This window comes from Phascolarctos cinereus, unplaced genomic scaffold (assembly GCF_003287225.1).
Source record: "Phascolarctos cinereus isolate Bilbo 61053 unplaced genomic scaffold, phaCin_HiC Scaffold_2;HRSCAF=192, whole genome shotgun sequence".
NCBI classification, from domain to species: domain Eukaryota; kingdom Metazoa; phylum Chordata; class Mammalia; order Diprotodontia; family Phascolarctidae; genus Phascolarctos; species Phascolarctos cinereus.
Window position 1 is genome coordinate 318,571,468 of NW_027555625.1, and position 25,001 is coordinate 318,596,468.

At 38.3% G+C, this 25,001-nt stretch overlaps 1 protein-coding gene across 2 annotated transcripts in view; it reads left to right on the forward strand.

Moving 5' to 3' along the window:
- Positions 1-3,885: 3,885 nt before the first annotated feature.
- Positions 3,886-25,001, forward strand: part of DHX35 (DEAH-box helicase 35) — a 61,714-nt gene continuing 40,598 nt past the window's right edge. The window contains exons 1-4 of one of the 2 annotated variants that reach the window (XM_078150228.1): positions 3,886-4,148; positions 9,813-9,946; positions 17,015-17,107; positions 17,984-18,061. In XM_078150228.1, coding sequence (XP_078006354.1) covers positions 4,109-4,148; positions 9,813-9,946; positions 17,015-17,107; positions 17,984-18,061 — 345 coding nt within the window. In that variant the 5' untranslated portion in view covers positions 3,886-4,108. The remainder of the gene's footprint in view (positions 4,149-9,812; positions 9,947-17,014; positions 17,108-17,983; positions 18,062-25,001) is intronic. The other variant, XM_020990811.2, reaches the window with a different exon arrangement.

A 25,001-nucleotide genomic window follows, 5' to 3' on the forward strand; every position in this document is an offset into this window, starting at 1 on the left:
ATCCTTTGTAGTTAATTTGGGTAATTATAATAGTCAAAATGACTTATTCACTCAAAGTTATTTAAAACAGTAATTGCTGTTACTGTATACAACATTCTCTTGGTTCTGCTTATATTGTTCTTATTTTGTTCAAGTTTATCCATGTTTTTCTAAGATCATTAAACTGTTTTTTTATAGATTTTATTCCATCTATGACATCTGTAGAGTGGAATTCCCTGCTCTTCACTTCTCCCTTTAGCATTCCAAGCTTCTTTCAAAATCCAGATCAAGTGCCAAATTGTATGAGTTCTTATCTGATCTTTAGTTATTAACACTCCCTCTCTCTAGAAATGAGTTTGTATTATTTTGAATATACTTTGTATTTCCCTGAGTACCAAGAAAAGGTAAGTTCCTTGTGGGCAGACTATTTTGTTTTTGTATCTTTGGTGTCTAGAATGATGCCTTACATTTCGTAGGTGCTGATAAATGCTTGTTGAATTGAATTGAGACTTAGAGAGTCAACTGACTTGCCTTGTCATATACCTCATAAATGTCAGATGGTGATTCAAACTCAGGTCTAGATGCCAGGTGTAGTGCTCTGTCCACTACAAGAAGTCTTGAGAGATCCTTAATTGCCTAATACTTTTGAGATGTACATAGCACAGTGGTGTTCTGGATCTGGCTCTTACAGGCTGAAAAAGCCAATTGTTAAATTTTCAGTGTATTTGTATCTCAGAAATGGGCAAAGAAGTGGTATGACCATATGTGTGTGTACGTATGTATGTATATATATATATGTGTGTGTGTATATATACATACATATACACATATATTTTAAATTGAGAAAATAATTTTATTAAGAGACCTTATTTTTAAAAAATTAATAATTAAAAATCCATAACACTTTATTGGAATTAACTAAAATACATAGGTTGATTTTAGCATGAAGAAATCAGAACGATGATTATTTGAGACTTCATGGAATAATAAGCTAGCCAAACAAAACAAAACATTTAGACCAAGGCTTCTTAACCTTTTTTTGTGTCATAAGCCCCTTTAGGGGCTAGTCTGGAGAAGCCTATGAACTCCTTCTCAGATAATGTGGTTTGTTTTTTTAGAGCCAATATGTAAATATTTCCCTTTACCCAAGGATGTTGGGTTCAAATTCTGTAGTACTAGGTTATAAGATACTTGTACCCTGGCAAATTCTGTGGGTCAGGTCACTCTTTGTATTGCCCCAGACCCAACACAAGGAGATACAGCTTTAGGATTGATTATAGCTTTCTACATTGGTAACTTATCCCCTACAAGATTGTAAGCTCTTGAAGGACAGAGACCAGGTCTTTTCCAAACTTTTAGCTCCAAATTGCCAAGTCTACTAGGTAGTTAGTACATTCTATTTCCTTGAATTGTGGTAGGCTGACATGCTGAAATGGAAATCTCATCTCAATAACACAAGGTTCACAACCCTCAAATCATCCTCCATCCTTCACATTTTCTTTGATTTTCCATATCCAATGAGTTGCCAAATCTTTTTGTTGACTTTACCTTCATAATGTCTCTCAACATTTGTCCTCTTCTTTCCACTAACAATTTCTACCCCAATTCCATCTTTAGTCTCTTACCTGGACTCTTGCATCTAAATTTTCTCTTTTCAATCTATTCTCAACATAGTTATTACATTGATTTTTCTAAATCATCAATCTGGCCATGTTAAATCCCCTTCTCAAGAACCTTCAGTGGTTTCCTATTGCTATGAGATACAAACTGCTTTCTGACATCTAAAGCTCTTCAAAATGTCACCCACCTATCTTTTCAAGCTGATTTCATGTTTCTCCTCATATACTCTATAATCTAGCCAAATTAGCCTGTTTGTTCTCTCCCTACTCTAATCCAGCCTCCACTAAACTGCTAAAGTGATTTTCCAAAAATACGGATCTGACCATGTCATTCCACCACTCAATAAACTCCAGTGACACCAGGATCCTCTGTGACATTTAAAGTCCTTTACAACCTGATCCCTTCCACTGTTACATGTTCCTAGTCCTCCAAGGACTCGATGAACCAGGTACACCAGCCTAATTGCAGTTCCTCCAGTAAATAACTTCATCTCCAGTCTCAGCATCTTTGCACGGGCTGTCTCAAATGTTATCCTTTACTTACCCCCTTACAGCTTTCCTAGGTTGCTTTAAGAGTCAGCACAAATCTCACCTTTTGCAAGCCTTTCTTTCCCAGTTGTCCATTCCTCCCCTTCCCAATCTATTACCTCCCTTTTACCTTGTCAATATTTTGTGTGTACATAGCTATTTTAAGCGTTGTCTTTCTAATGAGCTCAATTAGAATTGAGCTCCTTAAGGGCCTGGACTGTGGCTTTTGTCTTTTCTTTCATCTTTAGTGCCTAATATATAACTATTTAATAAATCCTCATTGACTGCTCTTTGTACCTATTCTATTTCTGGCCTCCATGCCTTCCTTTAACAGACTGTCCTTTAAAGGTGCCTGGAAGGAAACCTCCCTCCTGAACTTTTGTAACCCAGCTCGGCTTTTGTAACCCCTAGTTTTGTTATACCAAGAAATTTAGCGAGTTAGACACAGGCTAATTTTAAATTGTGGACTTTATTATATTAGCCTGCGGCTGCCAGGGGTATTCACATCCAAATCAAGCAGCCCCCATCAGGGAGAGCTAGGGTTTATATAGGGAGTATACAGGACAGGGAGGGGGATGGATCTTTGAAGTCTGGCAAGAGGAAGAGTTTTTTTTGGGCTGGTCAAGGACACCCCTCTCCCTCTGTCTAGATATGATAATGCTCTGCAAACTTTCTCACAATGGAGGCTTCCAGAGATATGATCTGAGGGCTGTGGCCTGAGCAGCCAGATAAGGGTCTTTCTAAGGAATTTGGAGTTTTCCAGAGATATGATCTGAGGGCTGGAGCCTGAGCTATTCAAGAGTACATTTCACTATTGTTTAGATTTAGGAGGAAAAAGGTCTAGGGCAAGATTAAGCTGCAACTTCTGTTTTCCATGGCCTAAAGGGTTCTACTACCTAAATGGTAAAATAATGTTCTGCATTACAGTTTCCTTTAACTAAGGCACCACCCCCTCAAAAAGGCCCCTCCCAATTTCCCCAGTTGCTAATCCCCTTCTTCATAACTCTGTATTTAATGTTATTTATTTTGCATGTATTTATCTATGTGTGTATGTTTGTCACCCTACTGGAACGTAAATTCCTTGAGGTGAGGACAGGGGTTGTTTCATTTTGTATTCTCAGTGTCCGGCATACGGTAAGGTCTTAAATGAGCTGAATGGGATATTTGACTGCTTTGCTCCAATTTACCAGAGTCGTGTTTCTTTTTTAATTAGTTTTTACTGCTATACTTTCCCCCAGTATCCCTCCCCTTCCAGAGAGCCATCCTATATAACAATTTTTTAAGACAAAAAAAGAGGAATAAATCCATGGAAAAAGTCTGAATATATGCACCATCTACAAAACTTGCGGCTCTCCCGCTTTAGACTATAAGCTTCTTGAGAGCAGGGACTGGCCTCTTCCTTTCTTTGCATCCCACAGAGCCTGGCCTGACACTTGGTATGTGCTTAATAAGTCCGACTGCCTGACCTCCCACCTCTGCAAAGCATGGGGGTGTTTTCTCTTTCGAGCTTGTTTTTTTATAATTTTCAACACTTTTTTTGGAGGGCGTTCTTTCTGTCGGGCTACGGCCATCCGCAAAACAGTTTCGGATTTAGGGCGGTAGACACGGATCTAAGGTTAGGGCAGGGTTCTAACGCAGTCCCCTCCCTCTCCTCTCCCCTCCCCCTCCCCGCATGAAGTGCGCACTAACGGCCGCGCGAGTCCGCTGGTTTCAACGGTTCCCAACTAGTAGAGAAGTCACGTGAGGCGGGGCGGTGCTTAGCGCCCGGCCTTGAGAACGTCCCAGTCCCCTGGCGCCGCCGCCGTAGGCCCCTAGTGTAGTGGAATAGAAGCGGAAAGGGGCGATCGCGAGTCTTCACAGCGGCTGAGGCTGAGCCCGTGGCCGCGCCGGTTACCTCTGCCGCCCCGCCCCCCTCTCCTCCCTCGCTCCCGGGCTCGCCCGCGGCCGGGGGCGGAGCCCTCGCGGTGACCTTTCACCCCAAGATGGCCGCGCCCATGGGACCTGTGAAGTTCTGGAAACCCGGTAAGGCCCTGAAGGTGCTCGGGCTTGGGAGTGTGTGGGGTGGGTCGGCCCGGCGCGAGGCCCCAGAGTGCAGGGGTCTTCTGGAGCACGCCTGAAAGAACGCAGCCCCTGGACCGAGGTCTGCCCTGGCCTCCCGCAGCCCCTGCCCGGTCACTCTCGCACCTGGTTCTTTGGCGGTGGCCGGAATAGAGGACTACCCCTCCTCCCTCCAGTCCCCGCTGCCTTTGGGGGACGCTGGGCCTCTAGAGTCGTGACGGCCCGCATTTCACTTTAATCTTTTACAAAGCGTTTTCCTCACCATAAGGTCGATGGTTTCATTCCCATTTTACAGATGAAGAAACTGCGGTTCAGAGTGGGGAATTGGCCTGCTCAGGGTCGCCCAGCTAAGACGTGGTGGACTCCTGGACTTGAACCCACGTCTCTGGCTTCTCCACCGGGCACCAGCACCCTTTGCCATCCCTGCGGGCGGGATTCTCTCCTGGCCCAGCGGTCAGACTCGGGCACCCGGGGAGCCCTGCCCTTCTGTGGTGCAGTTTCATAAATCTCTGTCACAGAGTTGGGTTTCTCTGTCCCCATCGCGCCTTTCCTCTGCCCTTCTTTTCTGGTTACTTTGTGCTTTCTTCGGTCACTTCGCGATCTTTAGCGTCAGGGTCTGTTACCAGACCGAGAGGCGCTCCCTCGTTCGCCGTGACCTGCCTGTTGAGGCAAAGAGGATTGCAGGGAAGTTGTGTGAGATCCTCAGGTTTGGGATGCTTTCTGTATCTCAGACGACCAAATAGGCATAGTTTTTGAATTCCATTTTCTTTATCGTTTATTAATTTTAAACATTCATTAAAAAATTCTTTTGAGTTCCAAATTCTCTTCCTCCACTAATTGAGGGGAAATCAAGCAGTATGATACCTGTTATACATGTGAAGTCATGTAAAACATTTCTGTATTAGCCATGTTTCGAAGAAGGAGAAGGAAGAGAAGAGAGAGAGAAAAAAATAATGTTTCAGTCTTCACTCAGAGTTCATCAGTTCTCTCTGGAGGTGGAAGGTTTTTCATCGTGAGTCCTTTGGAATTCGCCTGACCCAGACATAATTCTTTTCTGCAAATAATCTGTAGACTGTAGTTTTCCCCAAATGCAATCTTATGATTCAGCATTTTAAGTTACCGGCGATTAACAAGTAGCAAGAATTGAACAGGGATAATTAGAACAAACCTACCAATCTAATAAGTATCCTTAACAAATGGGATATGTATTTATCCCCTGCCTCATTTTTCAAGGAAGATAATGACTGGTCAAAATGTGAAACCTGGATGTAAATTAGTAGAAGCCTTATTGAATGATGGATGTTTAAAGAATCAGATCCTGGCTTTTTTTTTTTTTGGCTCATCTTAAATAGTACCAAATTGCTTCAATATTGCTATCTTGTTCTGTCACATTTTGGAATGTCTTTCCAACCTGTTTTTCACACCCTCTCCACTCATTTTCTCCCTTAGTTATCCTGAAATCATATATTTTTAACTGACAGTTCAGGACTGGATTTTAGTCATTGCAATCTAGCATTTGTCTATAAATTCATAAAACTACTTTTTTTGCAAGCTGTAATAGTAGTCACTCAATCACCAGTTATTTACTGACAACAGTTACTAGCTACTCTAAGAATAAGAAATAGGATAATAGACATAAGTATAAGAAAATAAGTAAGAAATTTTAAAAAAACTTGGGAAGGCTTGGGCTTAGAGAAATATTTCCAAATTAGTTTTTTTATTATTTGGACTATTTGGATTTTTTGGGGAATCAATACAAAAAAAGAGGGAAAAGAATATTGCTTTTCTTGATGTAAGATTTAAACAGATTTTTTTCAGTTTTCTAGTAGACTGTTGATGTTTCCTGCCTTAAACAACATATGAATTTATTGCTACTGCAGTTTGTGCCCTCTCTAAGCAAATGGAAAGTTTGTATATTCCTTTTTTTGTCCTTTACAGCCTAAGATTCAGTCTCCCTTTTCATTGAACATTCTCCATTCTCATTGAATTGTATTCAATGAGCCTTATTCACTTTTAGCTAGTAAATAAATGCTTTTTTTTTTTGAAAGATGTACTCAGAGTTTACATAGAGACACAGTCCCATAAAAATCAGTTTAAATTAAGATATTGAAGCAAGAATGTTCATTTTGGGTAAGTTCTACTCTGAGTTCTTATAAAAAGCCTTAAAAAGTTAATTTTCATAGGCTAAGGCTACTATTGTTAATCCTTTACCTTCTGGTTCTTTTTCTTTTTTTCAAATGAAGTTCACTAATACTCTGAAATGTATTGATTTCATTAGATTTTTAAAGTACAGAATCACTTTAAAATTATGGTGAATGAAACTAATGATTTTATTATAGGTAGCAGTTTTGAAAAATATATATATAAGCAAACATCAAGGAAAGGGGAATACTGAATTAAAACAGCCATTAGTCACATTTTATAGGTAAAGAAAACAGGCATTTAAGATTTGATGATTTTTCAGAAATTTCACTAATAAATGGCATGGCTTTCATTGCTTTAAGCAAAGAATAGTGCTCCACAGGCTGAAGAGGATCATAAAAAAATATAGAATGGGCTGGGGAATTTACTGGTAGTAGAAAACATTATTGAATTTCTGATTTGGTTGAATGGAAATCTTTTAAAGGGAGGAGACCAGGTAAATACTGTGTGGCAGCTGTCTTATAAAACATTTCATAACAGAAGATACAGTGGTACCCTTAGTTATAGGAGAAGGAAGGGGTAAGTGAGGAAGAGGAAGCTTGGGTGGAGTGAAAACTGGTGATGGGGGCAGTAGTGTAATCGAGAAGCAGTGTTAAATCACAAGCATGAGGAAAGGTTTCAGTCTTTTCAAATGGAGGAAATGTTCAGAGCAGAAATTCAGTAGGAGTTGTAAAGGGAATTTTTTTTTAAAAAATTTACATGTTGGATTTATTGTATACTTACAAAGAAAAGCAAGATCTACAAATAAATTTACAGTTCTCTGTATAAAAGCCTCTCCTGTTCTTCAGTGTATATACAACAATGCTTATTTTGTATGGCCATTGATGTTTATTAAGTTCACAATTATTTTATGAAAACAAAACAAAAATTTCTTGAGCTGGTGGGCTTTGAAATGGGGGGGCAGAATTTACCCCCTTCATAGTGTATACTGTGAAGTAGAGTACAGATTTAAGCAGTTGTCCTAATAATTGGATCAAAATAATGCAACTACATATTCATCTGAAATATCTTAGCAGTTTAATTAGGATTTTTTTTCCTCACTTGACTTTAGCTTGTCTGTTGATTTCTGAAACACAGTCTTAGATAGGCTATATAGTGCTTGAGACTTTATGATCATTCACCAACCAAAATAAGTCTGATCACCGTATGTGTTTTGAATATGGTACTTACAAAGAAGCCATGCATACCTGTTGTATAGCTAGGAAGACCTAGCTTCTATTCCCATCTATATTTATTATTAGCTAGAAGTTCCTTGAGTTAAATCCTTCACCTCTCTGCGCCTCAATTTCTCATTTATAAAATAAAGTGAGTAAACTCTGAGGTCCTAAAGGGAATATTTTTAAAAATAAATATTCATTTTTATATTGCTTAAATTTCTCCTTAGATCTTTCTCCCAGAAAGTTATCGTCCCATATATAACAAATAATATTTTTTAAGAGAAAAAAATCAGGTGTGGTGATATACTCATGTAATTCTAGCTGCTGTGGATGCTGAGGCTGGTGGATCTCTTGAGCTCAAGAGTTCAGCAGATTGTGCCATTTAGGTGTCCCACTTAGTTCAGCATTAATATGGTGAGCCCATGGGAGCATGGGGTCACCAAGTTGTCAAAATCCAAATCAGAAATGGATCAGGCCAAAGCTGCCAAGCCAATCAGTGGTGGGGATCAGGCAGTGAACAACCCCTGCACTTCCAGTGTGGGTGAGATGGGGAGACTCTAAGTATTTTTAAAAAAAAAGACTAAAGAAAAGGAAAACGAAAAAAAATTGGAAGGAAAATGGATTAGCAAAAGTGATCAAAAGAGTATGTTCTGATAGGGGCCAGGAGGGAAAGATTAAAACAGAAAGACTGGAGAGAGAGAACATTGAACAAGATTAAAAAGATAAATAGATCTCAGGCAAATGAAGGTGATAGTGGGGCAAATTATTTAATGATAACTGACATCTATACAATACTTTAAAATTTACGAAGCTTTTGCTTTGTAGTACTTTGGTTTGTGTATGGTAACATCGTGCTTATTTGGAAGTTAGAATTCTGTCCACCCTAGTCCTTCAGAAAATATAAACCCGGAAAAAAGTGAGAAAGACCCTTGAGCGCTAAAATAGAATCCTAGAATTGGAAGGGTTCTTAGAAGCTATCTACTTTACCTTTGCAGTGTATGGGGTATTCAGGGAGGACTAGCACCTCTGGTGTGAGGGTTTGCCAAGCCCTTATCAAGGCTGCTCATCCGCTTTTGTCCACCTGTCCAGCTCTCACCTGTGGTTCTAAGAAGCTGTAGTATGTGCAGTAGCCACACCCTGGTAAACTATCTCAGCAGACTGGCTAAACCAGATTAAGGGTATCTGAGAGGCCCCAAACCTGTCTGTGAGTTAGGGGTATATCTGCCTCGAGCATGTGAAGTCTTCCTCCAGCAGAATGGGGACAGCTTGTTCCAGTAGCCATCAAGGTGGCTGAAGCAGGTGTTGTGGAGTTCTTAGAGTGCTCTTGACAACTTTATCTTTCCAGCCAATATAGGAGTCTCTTTATATAACGGTTTTTAACCTGGGGTCTGTGAACTTTTCTTTAAAATATTTTGGTAACTGCATGTTAAATGTATTTGATTTTCTTTGTATTTTATTTTGAGGAGTCCATAAAATTCACCAGTCTGCCAAAGGAATATTGATGCAAAAAGGTTAAGAACCCTTGCCTTATAGTATTCTTTACAGGCATTAAAGCTTATTTTGAGCATTTCCATTGTTAGAGAGCTCAGTCCTGCTTCATGTAACAGCTAGAATTGTTAGAAAATTATTCTTATATTTAGCAGAAAATCTACGTTATTACAATTTTGAACTAGTTTAGCCTTCTAGAGCCACATGGAATAATTCTTTTAGATGGTAAACTCTGTGAAAGTAAAGGCTTTTTTGTTTCATCTTTGTCTGTTGCACTGTGTCCTATACATTGTAGGCATTCTAGTAGATACTTCTAGAATAATTGATTTTAATCCTTCTTTCATGTGTCAGCTTTTCAGATACTTGAAGTCAGGTATCATGTATGTTCTCCACTTTCCCCCTTACCTACCTTAAGTTGCCCATTCTCCACTATGAACATCCTCAGTTACTTCAACTTTTATATGAAAGTTTCAAGGCTCTCCAGCATCCTCCTGTTTATCTTTTTTTGGATGCATTGCAGTTAATCCTTCTATCCTTGAAATGTATCACCAGAACACAGTAGAGTGCCATGAGATTATTATTATCTTCTATGTTCCTGATACTATAATCTATACTAGAGTGAGAGTTTTCCTATTCTGATACACACTTTTCAAGATACTTTCCCTAAGGTGAAATTTAGTAACATAAAATGACATAATATAAAAATGCATTGGGTATTTTAATTTTTATGTATTTATCTGTTCACAAGATGACAGGACTTTAATAAATATTTATCTTACAGGCACAGAAGGCCCAGGTATCAGCATCTCAGAAGAGAGACAAAGTACAGCAGAAAGCTCTGGAACCACAGTTATTTATAATCCTCATGCTGCCCTTTCTATAGAACAGCAGAGACAAAAGTTACCAGTTTTTAAGGTACTATATTATTACAATATGCCTGAATTGTGTGCTCATTGACAATTTTTATATTCAATTCAACAAGCATTTATTAAGCCTTTACTATGTGCTAGTCACTATGCTAGGTACTAGAGATTGAAAGACAAGAGAAACAGCTTCTGTCTTTAGAGAATTTACTTTCTGCTGGAGGTAAACAACTTGAATGCAGATAAGTACATATAAAATGTATGCAAAGTAAATCCAAAGTAATTTTGGGGAGGCAGGAAGACCACTAACAACTGAGAGAATAAGGAACAGCTGGGAACTTGAGCTGAGCCTTAAAGGAAGATGGAGATTCCAAGAGGCAGAAGTGGATAGGAAGGGCATTCAAGGCATGGGGGATCAGCTTGTACAAAGGTATAGGGGTGGGAGATGGAATGTTGTATATAGCAAGTAGACTAGTTTGTCTGAAACATTGAATACAATTAAGGGCAGTAATGTGAAATCACCATAGAAACATAGGAATCTGATTAAAGGATTTAAATGCTAAACAGAAGTGTTTGTATTTTATCTTAGAGGCAGTTAGGAGCCACTAAAAGTTCTTTAGCCCTGAAGTGACCTGATTAGAACTATGCTTTAGGAATATCAATTTGGTAGCTGTGTGGAGAGGGAAAAGACTGGCAGCTGGGAGACCAGTTTGGAGGCTATCGAAGCATTCCAGGTAAGAGGTGACGAGAGCCTGAATTAGGGCTGTATGATCAGAGAGGGGATGTGAAGATAGAGTCGACAAGATTGGAAACTAGGTGGAAATGGGAGTGGGAGGCAAGAGTAGGTGATAAAAAAATGAATGGAAAAGCATTTATTAAGTAATTATTATGTTCTAGGCATGATATTCCGGGCTGGATATAAAGAATATAAAAAAGAGAGGCAGTCTTTGCCCAAAAGGAGCTTTCAGTGTGATAGGGTAGGACAGCTTATTAGGAGAGTAGTGGCTAGGGAAGTGAGTTTTGTTGGCTCAGAGATGATGAATTAATGCATAGGGCAGTCAACTGATTTGACCTTCCCTAAAATAGTGGTATTATTGATCCAGAGCAAGAGGTAGAAAATAGGTTAGAGAAGAGAGATGGATGTGACAGATGGCCTAGGTGGATGGCTAGATGGTATGTGAAGATGAAACATGGTATGGTATCTAGTGCCACCAGCAGTTATAGCGGGCTGGTTTTCATTCACACAGTCACCAGTCAGTCCAAGCCCTGTGGGCTAGGGCCAGAGTTCAAAGGTGAGTAGATTTAATTTCTACACAGACTAGGTTGGGAATCTGGGTGACTAGAATTATAGTAATGCCCTTGACAGAAATAGGGAAGGTAGGAAGAGGGGTGGATTTGTGGAGAAAGATCATGAGTTTTGTTCTGGTCATGTTGAGTTTGAAATGCTTTTGGGACATCTAGATGATGGAGGAATTGAAGCAAAGGAGAATGATGGAGCTTTGGGAGTTATCTGCTTAGAGATAATTGAATCTTTGGGAGCTATGGAGCTCAGTGAGAAAGATTGTATATATAGAAAAGAATGTACAGCCAATAATTTTAGTTTTTTTAAATAAATCTTATTCAGTTCATTTTTACATCACCTACATTTCCCACTCTGTTTTGCCTCCCAGAGAGCTAGTCTTCATAATAAAGAATTTTTTTAAAAAGAAAAAAGGTTTTGTAAAACTAGTCAAGATATCATAAAAGTTTGATGTCATGTGTGGTATTCTACACCAGCGCTTCTTAAACTTTTTCCGCTAGTGACCCCTTCAGCACTTCTTAAACTGTGGGTTGCGACCTTATGTGCCCTGGACCCTCATTTCTACAAAGGAATAGGGGGCTAGGGCAGAGATATCTTCTCATATCTCTCTTTTGGGGCCAAGTTTGGTGATAATAATTTTGCAGCCTTTGGTTTTGATTGTTTTGTTGTTCTTTTTCCATTTCCATTGCTGTAATAATTGTATGTATTGTATTCTTGGTTCCTCTTTGCTTTGTATCAGTTGATCTTTCTATATTTCTCTGCAATACTTTTTAAAATTTCTGTAAAACATTTTATTAGACTATATCAAAGACCTATGAAACCTAAAACCTACCACCTCTTACAACTTGTGAAATATTTAGAATTATTTTTTATCATTAAAAGTAACCTCATAAAATCTTGAAAGACTTTAGTGTTTTTCCAATTAGATATTGTATTACTTGAGAATATGAAAACATTTAAAAAATCTTTCCTTTAAAATTAATTAGGAATAGCATATGTTTATTATATACAATACATATTTTACTCCAACAAAATCATCTTTTTGCTCCGTAATGAGGTGCAGATTTGACCCTGGGTTCTCAAAGTCTATGCCAGTGGAGGAACAAGCTTTGACAGATTTGACAGATTTTCTAGTCTGACCAGACTAGAAAAGCTTTAGGCATCAGCAATGGACTATCTTATGTTTGTTGTCCCAGGACCAGCCTAGGTTAGTTTGGAGGGGCGCATCACTAGATTGGCTACCAGAGTGATGAGTTGGCTACCAGAGTGATGAGTTTTTCAACCGTAGCATATGCCAAAGGCTGTTTTCTGAAGGCATAGTGATATGATCTGTGTCAGTTGGGGGAAGACCCAAACTAATACACAGATCCTTGAAGTACTGAAATAAGTATAGTCACATCAATTAATCAGTTGATTAGTAAGCATTTATTAAGTGCCACTGGACCGGATACAAAGGCAAAGTCCCTGAACTCAAGGAGCTTACAGTCTAACAAGAGATAGTGAGTAATAGCTCATCAATATTTATTAAGTGCCTCCTGTGAGCCAGGCACTGTGCTAAGCATTGGGGATACAAAGAAAGGCAAAAGACAGTCCTTCTCCTCAAAGTACTTCTATTTTAATGGGGAAGACAACATGCATATAAATAGGTGTGTACAAGATACATATAGTGTAGAAGCAAAGGAACCTTAGAAGGGAGAGCTCTGAGATCTGGGGTGAATGGGAAATATCTCCTGCAGAAGGTGGCATTTAACCTGATCCTTGAAGAAGGCCAGGGAAACTAGGAAGTGGAAGTAAAGAGGGAGATCACTGCAGGCAGGGTCTTTCCCTGTGCAAAGGTGTGGAGATGGGAAATGTAGTATTATGTTTGAGGAACATTTAGGGTAGGGGTGGGGAACTTGCTGCCTCAAGGCAACATGTGGCCTTGTAGGGCCTTGAATGCAGCCCTTTGACTGAATCCAAACTTCATAGAACAAATCCCCTTAATGAAAGGATTTGTTCTGTAAAACTTGGACTCAGTCAAAAGGCTTTACCTGAGGACCTAGAAGGCCATGTGTGGCCTCAAAGCTACAGGTTCCCCAGCTCTGATCTAGGGGGTCAATGTCACTGAATCATAGAATATGTGGAGAAGAATAAAGTATAAGAAGACTTTAAAGGTAGGAAGGGACCAGATTTTGAAGAGCTTTCAGTGCCAAATGGGACTTAATGTTTGCTCCTACAGATGATAAAGATTCTCTGGATTAGATGGGGACCATAGTCAGACCTTGTGCTTGAGAAGATTACTTTGGCAGTTAGGTGGAGGAGAAGTAAGGAAAGACTTAGGTGGAGAGACCAGTTGGGAGGCTATTGCAGGAATACAAAGAAGAGGTGATGAAGATGGCTGTATGAATAGAGAGGAGGGGACGTAAATGAAAGATGTTGTGAAGGTAGAAATGACAAGAGTTGGCCACTGACATGGGTGTATTCAGTGAAAATGAGGAATCAGGTGTGACTGAGGTGGTGGACATCTGTGGCTGAAAGAAGGGTAGTACTCTATTTTAGGTGATAGAGAAGATAAGAAGAGGGGGAGGATTTAGAAGGAAAGATAATTGGAAAGGTGGGCCTGGAACTCAGGCCAGAGACTAGGATTGGATATATAGATCTGGGAATCATCTGCATAAAAATGATAATAGAACCCACAGGAACTGATGAAGTTGTTAAGTTAGACGGAACAGAGAGAAAAAAGAATAGGACCCAGGATAGAGCCCTGCAGATGCCCACAGTTAGTGGGCATGTCATGGATGAAGGTCCAGTAAAGCAGACTGAAAAGCAGTGGGGTGATATGTAGGAAGAAAACCAGGAGAGAGGAGTGTTATGAAAACCCAAAGAGTTTATTGAGGAAGGTCAAGGTATTCAATGCTACAGAGAGGTTAAGAAGGGATGGTGATTGAGAAAAGGCTTTTAGGTTTGACAAATAAGAAATCATGGTAACTTTGGAGAGAGCATTTTCAGTTGAATGATAAGGTTGGAAGTCAAAATAAGGAAGGAGATTAAAGAATTGTACAATCTATAAGAATAATGAGAAAGGGAAAATGCTAGAATGACTTAAACAACATGGTACTTTGTATTTAAAGGGAGTTTATTATATTGACAAGAAAAATGGTAAGGAAAAATCTCTTCTAGGTTTAAATATGTGATCCTATGATCTAATAAAAGGATAGGTTTATTGTTCAGGACAGATGGTATAAAGTTAATGGACTACAGAAATATTTTGCTTCCATCTTTTCTGTCAAAGAGAATGATTTATAGGTTTGTCAAAGTAGGATGAACATCATTAAGCAGAAATACAAGTGTATGATGGGTGAGGAAATAGTAAGAGAAGCCCTGTTTTTACAAATGAGTTATAGTCTCTTACTCCCCAGTGACACCCCAGTGTAGGAAATTGTGCTTCCTGAGGAAATGTGGGGAAAAAAACTTGATAGATGCCAAATGTTAGAGACGGGCAAATAATTTTTTTTTCCCAAAAAGTTTGGGTTTCAGTAACTATAGACTCATGGGCTTGATGTTACTTCCCAGCAAAATGCTAGCATTCTAGCATTAATTAAATAGTTGGTCTCTGAATCCTTAGGAAAGCAGTTATCATTAGGAGCCAGCATGGATTCAGTAAGAGTAAGTTCTGCTAGCTAACCTAATTTCCTTTTTTAGCAGGAATAGACTGATATGTCAGGGAAAGCCGTAGATCATGTATCTGGATTTTGTCTAATTATTATTATACCCTACATTTTTGTAACACTTTAAAGTCATAAAATTTGACCACATATGGAGTGTTCTCTTCTATTCTGAATACTATATTGAGAGAGATACTGACTGTGCCAAAACAAGCACGGAGTGATTGGGGTTCCTCCCTGGGTGTTGGGGGGAGATAGATTTCCACTTCTCCCCCAGCACTGGCAGTTCAGCTAACCTATTTCCTCCCTCTCACATGTCCCCTCCTAAAAGCTTGCAACCAGCTGTATAGCCCCCTCTCCTACCCAGCCTCATCACCTACCCCTGCCCTGTGCCTAGGTAGCACCTTGCCTGAGAACCTTGAGCCCATGGGACAGCTAGGATCAGTAGGAACGCATCAGCCCTTATACTTCCTCTCTTCTCCCATCTTCTTCCCTCCTCCTGTAGTATACTCAACAATTGCCTTTCTCCGTTCCTATCATTCCCTGCCTTCCAGCCTTCTGTTTCCCTCGAACTCTCTGTGGTGATGTAGTGGATAGACTGCTGAATTTAGAGTTGAAAAACCTGAGTCAGAATTCTGACAGTGGCTCAATAGTTTTGTGGCCTTAGGCAAGTCTCTTCCCCTTTCTGAGTCCCAGTTTTATCTTTTGTAAAATGAAGCACTGAAGGGGTTGGGAGTGGAAAAAGTTTAAGAAGCACTGAATCAGATAATCTGCCGGATTAGTTCTGACTCTTATCTGTTATTCCTGTTATCCTAGATCTCTTCCTTTCATATTCCTCCCATGTCCTAGTGCTCTTTGGAACTCATCCTTTACCTGAAGACACCATATTTCTTGACATACTTTTCCAGGCTGGCTGCTCCTTTTCTGTTAACCTCCTGACATTCAGAGCCAGGAATGGGAGGGATAATCTTTGCTTCTGATAGCATCAGTCAGAAACCACCTGTTGTCCCATAAAGTTCATTTCATCCTGTTCAGATCCTTGTTGCTGTTATATGTGGACCTCTCCCCAATAAGTTCAGCACTAGATTCACAGTGTTCTCTACCTCAGATTCTACCAGTGGTGGGGAATCTGCAGCTTCGAGGTCACATGTGGCCCTTTGACTGAATCCGAACTTCACAGAACAAATCCCCTTAATAAAAGGATTTGTTCTGTAAAATTTGGACTCAGTCAAAAGGCTGCACCCAAGGACCTAGAAGGCCACATATGGCCTCGAGGCCCCAGGTTCCCCACCCCTGTATACCCTTCAGACACATTGGCTTCACAGTTACTCATCCTCATTGACTGTCATGAATCTTTTCTCCAATTTATCTTAACCATACACAGGAGTGTTAGTTTGTACCACTCTTCTACCCCATATGACCAACTGAATTTGCCCCAGGTGCCAGGATTCCTTTTTGTGACTAGATCAGGGATTCTTAACCTTTTTTTGTGTCATGGACTCCTTTGGCAGTCTAGTGAAGTCCATGGACCTCTGCTTAGAATGTTTTTAAAGACATGGAATAAAAAGATTTTAATTACAAATGGTGTCAATTTTATTGAAATGCAGTTATCAAAATATATCTATTTTTTAAAAGATCAAATCAAGAACCCCCACTTTAGATATTGACACACTGCAGCCTGTCCAAAGAATAATGATCCAGCTCATGGAGGGATTCTAAGTGTAATATACAGAATGGTTAAAAGAGCCAGAAATGTTTAGCCTGGAGAAGAGAAGACTTAGAAAGGAGGACAAGATAACTCTCCTCAGACACTTAAAGGGCAATCATGTGGAAAGGGAATATTGATAATAATAGCTTACCTTTATATAGGTAGTACTTTATACATCTCCTTCACCACGATCGTTGAACATTTTATACCTCTGGTTCCCTTTACTTTTTGTGAATAAAAGAAAATTCCCTACACACACACACACACACACACACACACACACACACGTACATAATCTTTAAGTTACTGGGTGGTGAATATCTTTAGAATTAAAGATTCAAGCATCTCTAAAATATGCTCACTTAAATGGCCCTTTAGAAAGAAACTAATTTCATAGATTGTAAAAAATCTTTGTTTTTGTTGTTTCATGCAGCTCATTATTTTTTCCACTTTTTTTTTCCATTTCAGCTTAGAAATCACATCTTATACTTGATAGAAAACTATCAAACAGTGGTGATTGTTGGAGAAACAGGATGTGGGAAAACTACACAGATTCCACAAGTGAGTATGTATTTAATATTTGCTGTTTTTTGCTTAGATTCAGATAAAATGTTTTTGAGGAATAATTGTTAACTTCAAAAACTATTTCTTTTCTCTTGTACTAAAGCCTTAAAATAAAATATTTTATTGGCAACCAAGGTATTTTTTTTCTTGAAACCATTTGGGCTATTTTAATAAATTCTTTGATAGTATACTAGTAACCATTATCTTATTTTTGTAGACTTATAAACCTTTCTATAGCTACATTTTTATATAACACCTTTCTTTTGAACTTCTCAAGCTACTGAACCTCCATGCACTAAACATTTCTGAAGTGTGTAGATCCTTCTTAATGTTATTAAATGTGAATAATATATTTCTCAAAATGAGCAAAAAGCAAGTAATTGTCTCATGACCTGCTTGATACAATGGAAAGGGCACTGAATGTGGAGTCAGAGGACCTACCCCTGTCACTCCTGTCTCCACCTGTGTGATCTTGGGCAAGTGTGTGACCAAATGAAGTGATGGAGTTAGACTAGATGGTCGCTAAGGTACTTTCCAGTTCTTAATTTATGATCCTTATGATAAGTACATTTTGCATTAATTCTATTTATTTTACTTGTTTCTGTTATACATTATCTATTTATTTATCTATCCTACTTATGATCCTTACGATAGGTATACTTTGGATTAATTCTATTTTCAGTAGAATTCTTTGTAATCCAACTAATGAGACCTTGCTGACTCTAGCAAGGAATGTGAATGTGAAACAAAGATTCTGAATTCTAGAAAGATTAATAACAATGGAAAATATTTCTGTAGTAATGAAAATCAGTTGGTTAAACTAAATTGTTTATTATATGTTATGGAGGTACATTGATTTTGTTTTATTTGCAGTATCTGGCAGAAGCTGGCTGGACAGCAGAGGGAAGAGTAGTAGGAGTGACCCAGCCACGAAGAGTGGCTGCTGTGTCAGTAAGTTTCATTAACATTTCTTTTCCTCCTTAGATTCTGTCTTTAATTTCAAGAATTATTATGTGTCACTTTATAAGTACTGAAGATGAAGAAAGATTGTTTAATTCTTGGTCTACCAGATATTTTTGATCAATTCTGTGTTGTAATTCAGTGATTACATAATACTTTCTCCTCTAAGGTCCTGCTTTCTTTATTGTTCTGAGGTTAGAAATAATAATAAAATTAATTACATTAGTTACCAATATTTCTTTAGTCATGCATCTGAAAAAAGTTCAAGTCAGTATTTGAATAAATAAGCATTAAATTGGTTGAGAATGTAGCTGAACGTTAATAAAGCAGTAACTAGCAAGTGACAGTTGGATTGCAGAATGTTTTTGCCATATTAGAAGGAGAGGATTTTTTTGTTTTGTTTTGTTTCTTGTGTTTATTGCTCAGGTTAATCTGCTTTTAACATATTATAATTTGGATATTGTCAAAGAATATTGCAGTAAATCCTCTATTCTGAGGGCAAGTTGTTTAACTTAATCACGGTCACATTAAAATAATTGTAGCAGTTATCAGTATTTTAGAGGCAAGTTTTTCAGGAATCTAGATCTCAGTCAACATCCAACATTAACCACAAGTCTTCCTAGAGGCAAAGGTCCTCCTTTTAAAGGAAATGATTTATGCAAATTAATCTGTGTAGCACATAAGTAGATCCATCAAGTTTGGAAGCTGTTTCCCATCTTTCTATAAAGCCTATGTGAATTTCTAAAGTTTGAGAGCAATCACACTCACATGTACTGTGCAGATCAGGTTACCTTACCTCTCTTTGCTTGTTTTTCATTTGTTAATTGGATAATAGTATCTGACAACTTGTTGCACAGAGTTGTCATGAGATTAAGTGCACATAATGAAATCCCAGGGCTTTTTCTAGGGGGAATGAGGAGGAAAGGAACAAACATTTATTAAATGCCTTCTGTGTGCAAGACACTGTTCTAAGTACTTCATCAGTATAATCTTGTTTGATCTAACAACAACCCTGAGAAGTAGGTGCTATTATTATTATTTCCTTTTCACAGATGAAGAAATGGAGGCAGACAGAGGTTAAGTAATCAGGGTCACACAGCTAATAAGTGTTTGAGGTAGGATTTGAACTCCTTTGATCTTCCTGACTCCAGGGCCTCTACTTTATCTACTGTCACATAGCTACTATAGATTCACATATTTTTATATTTTGTGATTAGAGAGGGTAGTCACATGTTCATCCCCAGCACCGTTTCCTTTATTATTTATTATAAGTACAAATACTTAGATAGTCTGATTTCATTGGTGTGGGCACTCTCTCCAAAAATGCAGATCATAACCCATCCATGCCTTCTTATCCTGTGCCTTTCTTTTTCATATCCTTCCATAACATGAATCATTTGCAGTGGAGCTCTCCCATGGTCTGGGAGCATTCCTCTAAATCTCTTGACGTTGAGTACATACCAATGGAGTACATGGACTGTCCATTGGCTTTTTCCTCACTTTTGCTATTTTGACTGGCCTACTTCATTTTCTGGTCATAAACCTCTCTAATGGTAATTCCTTATGCCACTTCTCCTGCTTAGTTTTTCCTTCGTAGTATGATGCCCACACGTACTCTACGTTGCCCTCTAGGTAACACACAAATTTTGTTCTGAGAATTTGGTTTTCTATGACTTGCAACAACACAGTATGGCTTGTAGAATACTGATGTTTGGGGGAAAAAAACACCAAAAACTATGGGCCATTATTACAAGGAGAAGCTTTTGGTTATTTAGAGCTCTGCACCCAGGCCTCTTTCCCCCCCGCATTCAGTTCTGGACCTGTTTGTTGTCCGTCTGGAGAGTCTGTCTTCTTACAGACCGAGTCAGTGCCATCTTATTGAATATTATAGTCTGGATATTAAGTGTCCTTTATCTGACTGATTTTTCCAGTAAATGCTTTTGAGTAATTATGGATCTGTTTAAAAGGCTATGCATTTTATTTTTTAAAATGTTTTTATTCATTCTTTTGTTTCTTTATTTCATTAATTTTTAAATATTATCTTTCCCCTTCACCCAAAGCTAGGTAGCACAGTGGATAGAGTCAGGTAGCTCCAAGTACAAGTCAGGCCTCAGACATTTACTAGTGCGTTGCAGGCAAGTCACTTAATTGCTTTCTGCCAAAGTTTCCTCATCTGTAGAAAGGAGATAATAATAGCACCTACCTCCCAGGGTTGTGAGAACCAAATAAAATAATAGTTATCCCTTCCACATCAAGGGGGTTAGGGGTGAGGCATCCCCTCAATTTGGAAAAATCTGTGTAAATTTTTTGGCCCTCCCTTTATCCCAGAGAAGTCTGAATTACAATGGTATTAAAAGATAAAATGTTAATATTTTACTATACTATACATATATTTTGTGCATTTCTGAGTTTCTAAACTTTTTCTATATTGTCTGTTGGCTTTTGCGTGTCATTTGTGGCTTCTGCAAAACTCCCCCCAAATTCCCATTTAATTTCTTATACCAACCCATGATATAGCAAAACCACAGTCGGGAAAGTTGAGATGTGGAAGGGATAATTGTATTTATAAAGTGCTTAGGGCAGTGCCTGGCACATAGTAGGCATGTAATAAATTTTTTTTTCTCTTTCCCACTCTCCTTTCTTTTCTAAGCCAGTCATCCCTTATTACTAAGATTTAAAAAGAAAGAGGGAAGAAAGCAGTTTAACAAAATCAACCAACACTTTGAATTAGTCTGACAGTATATGTAATATTCCACACTCATAAGTCCTCCACTTCTGCAGTGAAAGGAGTATGATACATTTTTTCACCTCTTCTTCAGGGTCAGATTTGGTCATTATAATTGCACAGTGTTTTTTTTTTTTAATTCTTTCTGCTATAGTCATTGTGTATGTTATTTTCCTGGTTCTTTTTCTTTCTTTTTTTCTTTTTTTTTGGTGAGGCAGTTGGGGTTAAGTGACTTGCCTAGGGTCACATAGCTAGTGTCTAGTGTCTGAAGCTGGATTTGAGCTCGGGTTCTCCTGACTCCAGGGCTGATGATCTATCCACTGTGCTACCTAGCTGCCCCTTTCCTGGTTCTTTTTAGTTTATTCTGTATCATTTCATATAAGCATGGTATTCAGTATTCTTCATATTCTTTTCTTTCTTATGGCACAGTAATATCCATTTTATTTTAAATTTAGTTCCTTTTTAATTAAGAAAAATCTGTTTTCTCTTCCCCCACTTTTGAGGAACAAAAGAAAACAGGCCCTTTTAACAATTATGTATAATCAAAGAAAACAGATTCTTTTATTGTCTGTGTCCAAAACTTTATGTGATAATCTACATCCTTAATATCAATTCTTTGTTAGATGAGTAGTAGACTTGGTCATTGCTCCTCTGTAATTGCAGTTGATCATTGTTTAATCAATTCTTAAGTCTTTCATTGTTGTTGATCTCCACAGTGTTGTGGTGATTGTATAAATTATTCTCTTGGTTTGGCTCATTTTACTCTGTATCATTTTGTACAGATTTCCCGGGTTTCTCTGAAATTTTATTCCCTCCCACCATTTCTTACATGCCACAATTTGTTCATCCATTCCCCAATTGATGAGTACCCCCTTAGTTTCCAGTATTTTGCTGCTACGAAAAGAATCACTTATAAAATGGTACAGCAATATTTTGTTACATTCATATATCACGGTCTTTTTAGTTATGCCTCAACTGATAGGCACCTACTACATTTCCATTTCTTTGCTGCCACCAAAAGTGTTGCTATAGATATTTTGGCATATGTAGGATGTTTTGTTGCTGATGTCCCCCAGCATCGTATGCCTAACAGTGAGATCTGTTGGTTAAAAGATACAGATGTTTTGGGCACGTTCACATTTTCTGTAGAGGCGGCATGACGTCATGGATAGAGAAGACCTCTGAGTCAGAAAGACTGGGACCCCACTCCTTTGGTGCACATTGGTTGTGTTACCTTTGGCAAATCACTCTCTTAGTGCCTCAGGCAGCTCTCTGAACCTGTTCTGGAGTAGCTGCTGATCTATGTTGATAGGAGAGTTTCTGGACGAATACTGCCCCCTCCTCCCAATATTTTCTGTGGCTATCACTAATTTTCTAATATTCTCTTGCTGAATTTAGAAAGGGAATTCTTTGTTGTTGTTGTTTTTTTTGGCGAGGTGGTCAGGGTTCAGTGACTTGCCCAAGGTTACACAGCTAGTGAGTATCATGTGTTTGACGCCAGATTTGAACTCAGGTCTTCCTGACTCCAGGCTGATGCTCTGTTCACTGCGTCACCTAGCTGCCCCCTGGGAACTCTTTGTTGATTGACTATTAGAGTAATCAGTTAATGATTACAGTAATAAGTTAATAGTTGCATAACTTGTTTGGGTTACTTGTAGAGTCCTGTTAAGAAGTTTGGTTTTTTTTTTCCAAGAAGTTTCCATAAATGTTAACTGTTGGCTTACTCTGAAAACACATTTGTTTGCTTTGTTTTGCCTAAATCAAATTAGTACTCTTTTTGAGTCCCTACTATCATCCTAAATCACAACAATAATTCTTCTACTGTCACTGTGTTCTTCAGTCATTCCTTTATGTTATTATCATGCCCAGTTCAGTTGTAATCTAAATATGTTTTATCTATATAATTTTAATTGAACCGGTCTAGGTAGGAATGATGCATTATTGGCTCTTAAATTTAAGGTTATAATTACATGATTCATAGATTTCTAACCATTTTATACTTTTATCTAAGTTTTGCTGATGAACTTAGATTACACTTACAGTTATGTTACAATTTTGCTTTGCTATAAATTAGCAAAATCACTCGGGCAATTTGTGGGCAATATAGATAATTTATATTTATTCTTCCTTTTCCTGAATATTCCTTTAATTTACAGTTGCAGTACTTCTTGTTAACAGGGTGGCTGTGGGATCCAGATATTTAGGTGGAAGGGGTTTTAGAGAGGTCATCTAGTTAAAGTTCCTTTTTTGAAATTAGGAAATTAAAGTCCAGAGAGGCTAGGTGACTTTCCCAAAATCACACAGGTAATCAGTGGCAGAGTTGGAATTTCGACACAGGACCTCTGACTCAGAGTCCAACATTCTTTCAATACATCATGCTGGGATTTGCTCTTTGGTGAAATCTAGGTGGGTATATGTGAGTGGGTGGAACAAAAAGCCATTGATGATCCCTTATAAACTGTAGAAACTGTTACTCACTGAAAGGGGGATGCGCACACTCTTTTACAGCTCCTCAGTTTCCTTTTTTGTTTTGGTGGGATCTAACTGATGATATACTTCATTTAAAACTTTTTATATGTACTTAATTTTGTTACTAAGGTAAATGTTGCTTTTAATATAGGGTAATGACACACAGTGGGTATACACAGTTTACACAGTGGAATCCTGGTTTTCAAATATAATATTATCATTATCAAATGCATTTTTTGTGTCCAGAGTTGTGTGGGATTGTGCTAGTAGCTGTTGGTTTTCCATGGCATCTAGCACTGCTTTGCTTTGTATAATCATGCCCTTATAGATCTTACATTTTGGTGGGGTGACAGTGTAGGTTGCAGTTAGGCATACAAAAATATTATCCATACTGGATTTCCTTAGTATTTACTCACTTCCACAGAACTGCTAGTTTTTGGAATTGGAAAAATAGTATAATAATAACTCACATTTCTGTGGCACTTCTAGGCTATGCAAAATACTCTCCTCATAACAACCTTGTGAAGTAGTATAGATGTTGTTATCTTTATTTTACAGATGAGGTAATTGAAGCTCAAAGGAGACATATGACTTACCCATGTTCACACAGATAAATGGCAGTCAGGACTTGCATTCTGATTCCCTGACTTCTAGTCTGACATTCCTTGTGCTATTATACTATGTTGCGTGTCCTGTCCAACCCCATCCTCTTCCCCCCAATCGTTATTATCATCCATTTGAGTGCCTATGATGTGAGTACCCTGTGCTAGGCACCTTAGAAATTATTTTGAATTGTTATATTAACCCATTCAGTTCATGGATCTGAAGAAGGAGGGGCCTCCCCCTGAAGCAGTCTTTTCTTTTAGTATTGACAGAAGTGTAGGAAAATTGTGACTCATCTTTTCCATTAACTGAATGAAAATATAGTGCTTTGTTCTTGATCTTGACTTTTGTTGCCTCCTCACTTGTTTACTTATTTTCAGCCTATAAAATTGGAAAGGGTGAGCAGGTGTCTAAGGGGAACTATTAGAGCAATCAGTTAATGATTGTGGTAATAAGTTATTGACTGCATAACTGGTTTGGGTTACTTGCAGAGTCCTGTTAAGAAGTTTTCATAAATGTTAACTACACTGGCTTACTCTGAAATCATATTTGTTTACTTTGTTCTACCTAAATCAAATCAGTACTCTTTCTGAGTCTCTACTATAAGCAAGGTATTCTATTAGGTGTTACAGGAAATACCAAGAAATGTAACTTATGTTCCCCGCCTTCAAGAAGTATATAATCCAGTTAATAATAATGTTAGTGATGATAATGATAATAACAGTTACAACTTTTATGTCATGCTTTAAAGTTCACAAAGCACTCTATATACATTTCATTAGAGCTTCAGAACAACCCTGTAAGTTGTGTATTACAAATGAGGAAACTGAAGCTGAGAGAGAGCTTCAGTGTCTTGCTCTTGGTCACACAGCTATTAAGTGTCAGAGGTAGAATTTGAACCCATATCTTTCTGATTCTGTGTCTGGCACTCTTTTACTTGGACCATCTGGCCTCTTTTTGGTTGAGATAAAGTGTGAGCATGTGAAAAATTAAATGAAGCCTACCATAGAGATTGTCATAAATTCTATTTGTTCTTTTGTTATCTTTCCTCTTAGTGGTACACATACAGTCACTCGAAGGAAGTTTATTATTTAGGTTTTTAATAGGTTGTATGCAGTGGAATAATGATTTTGT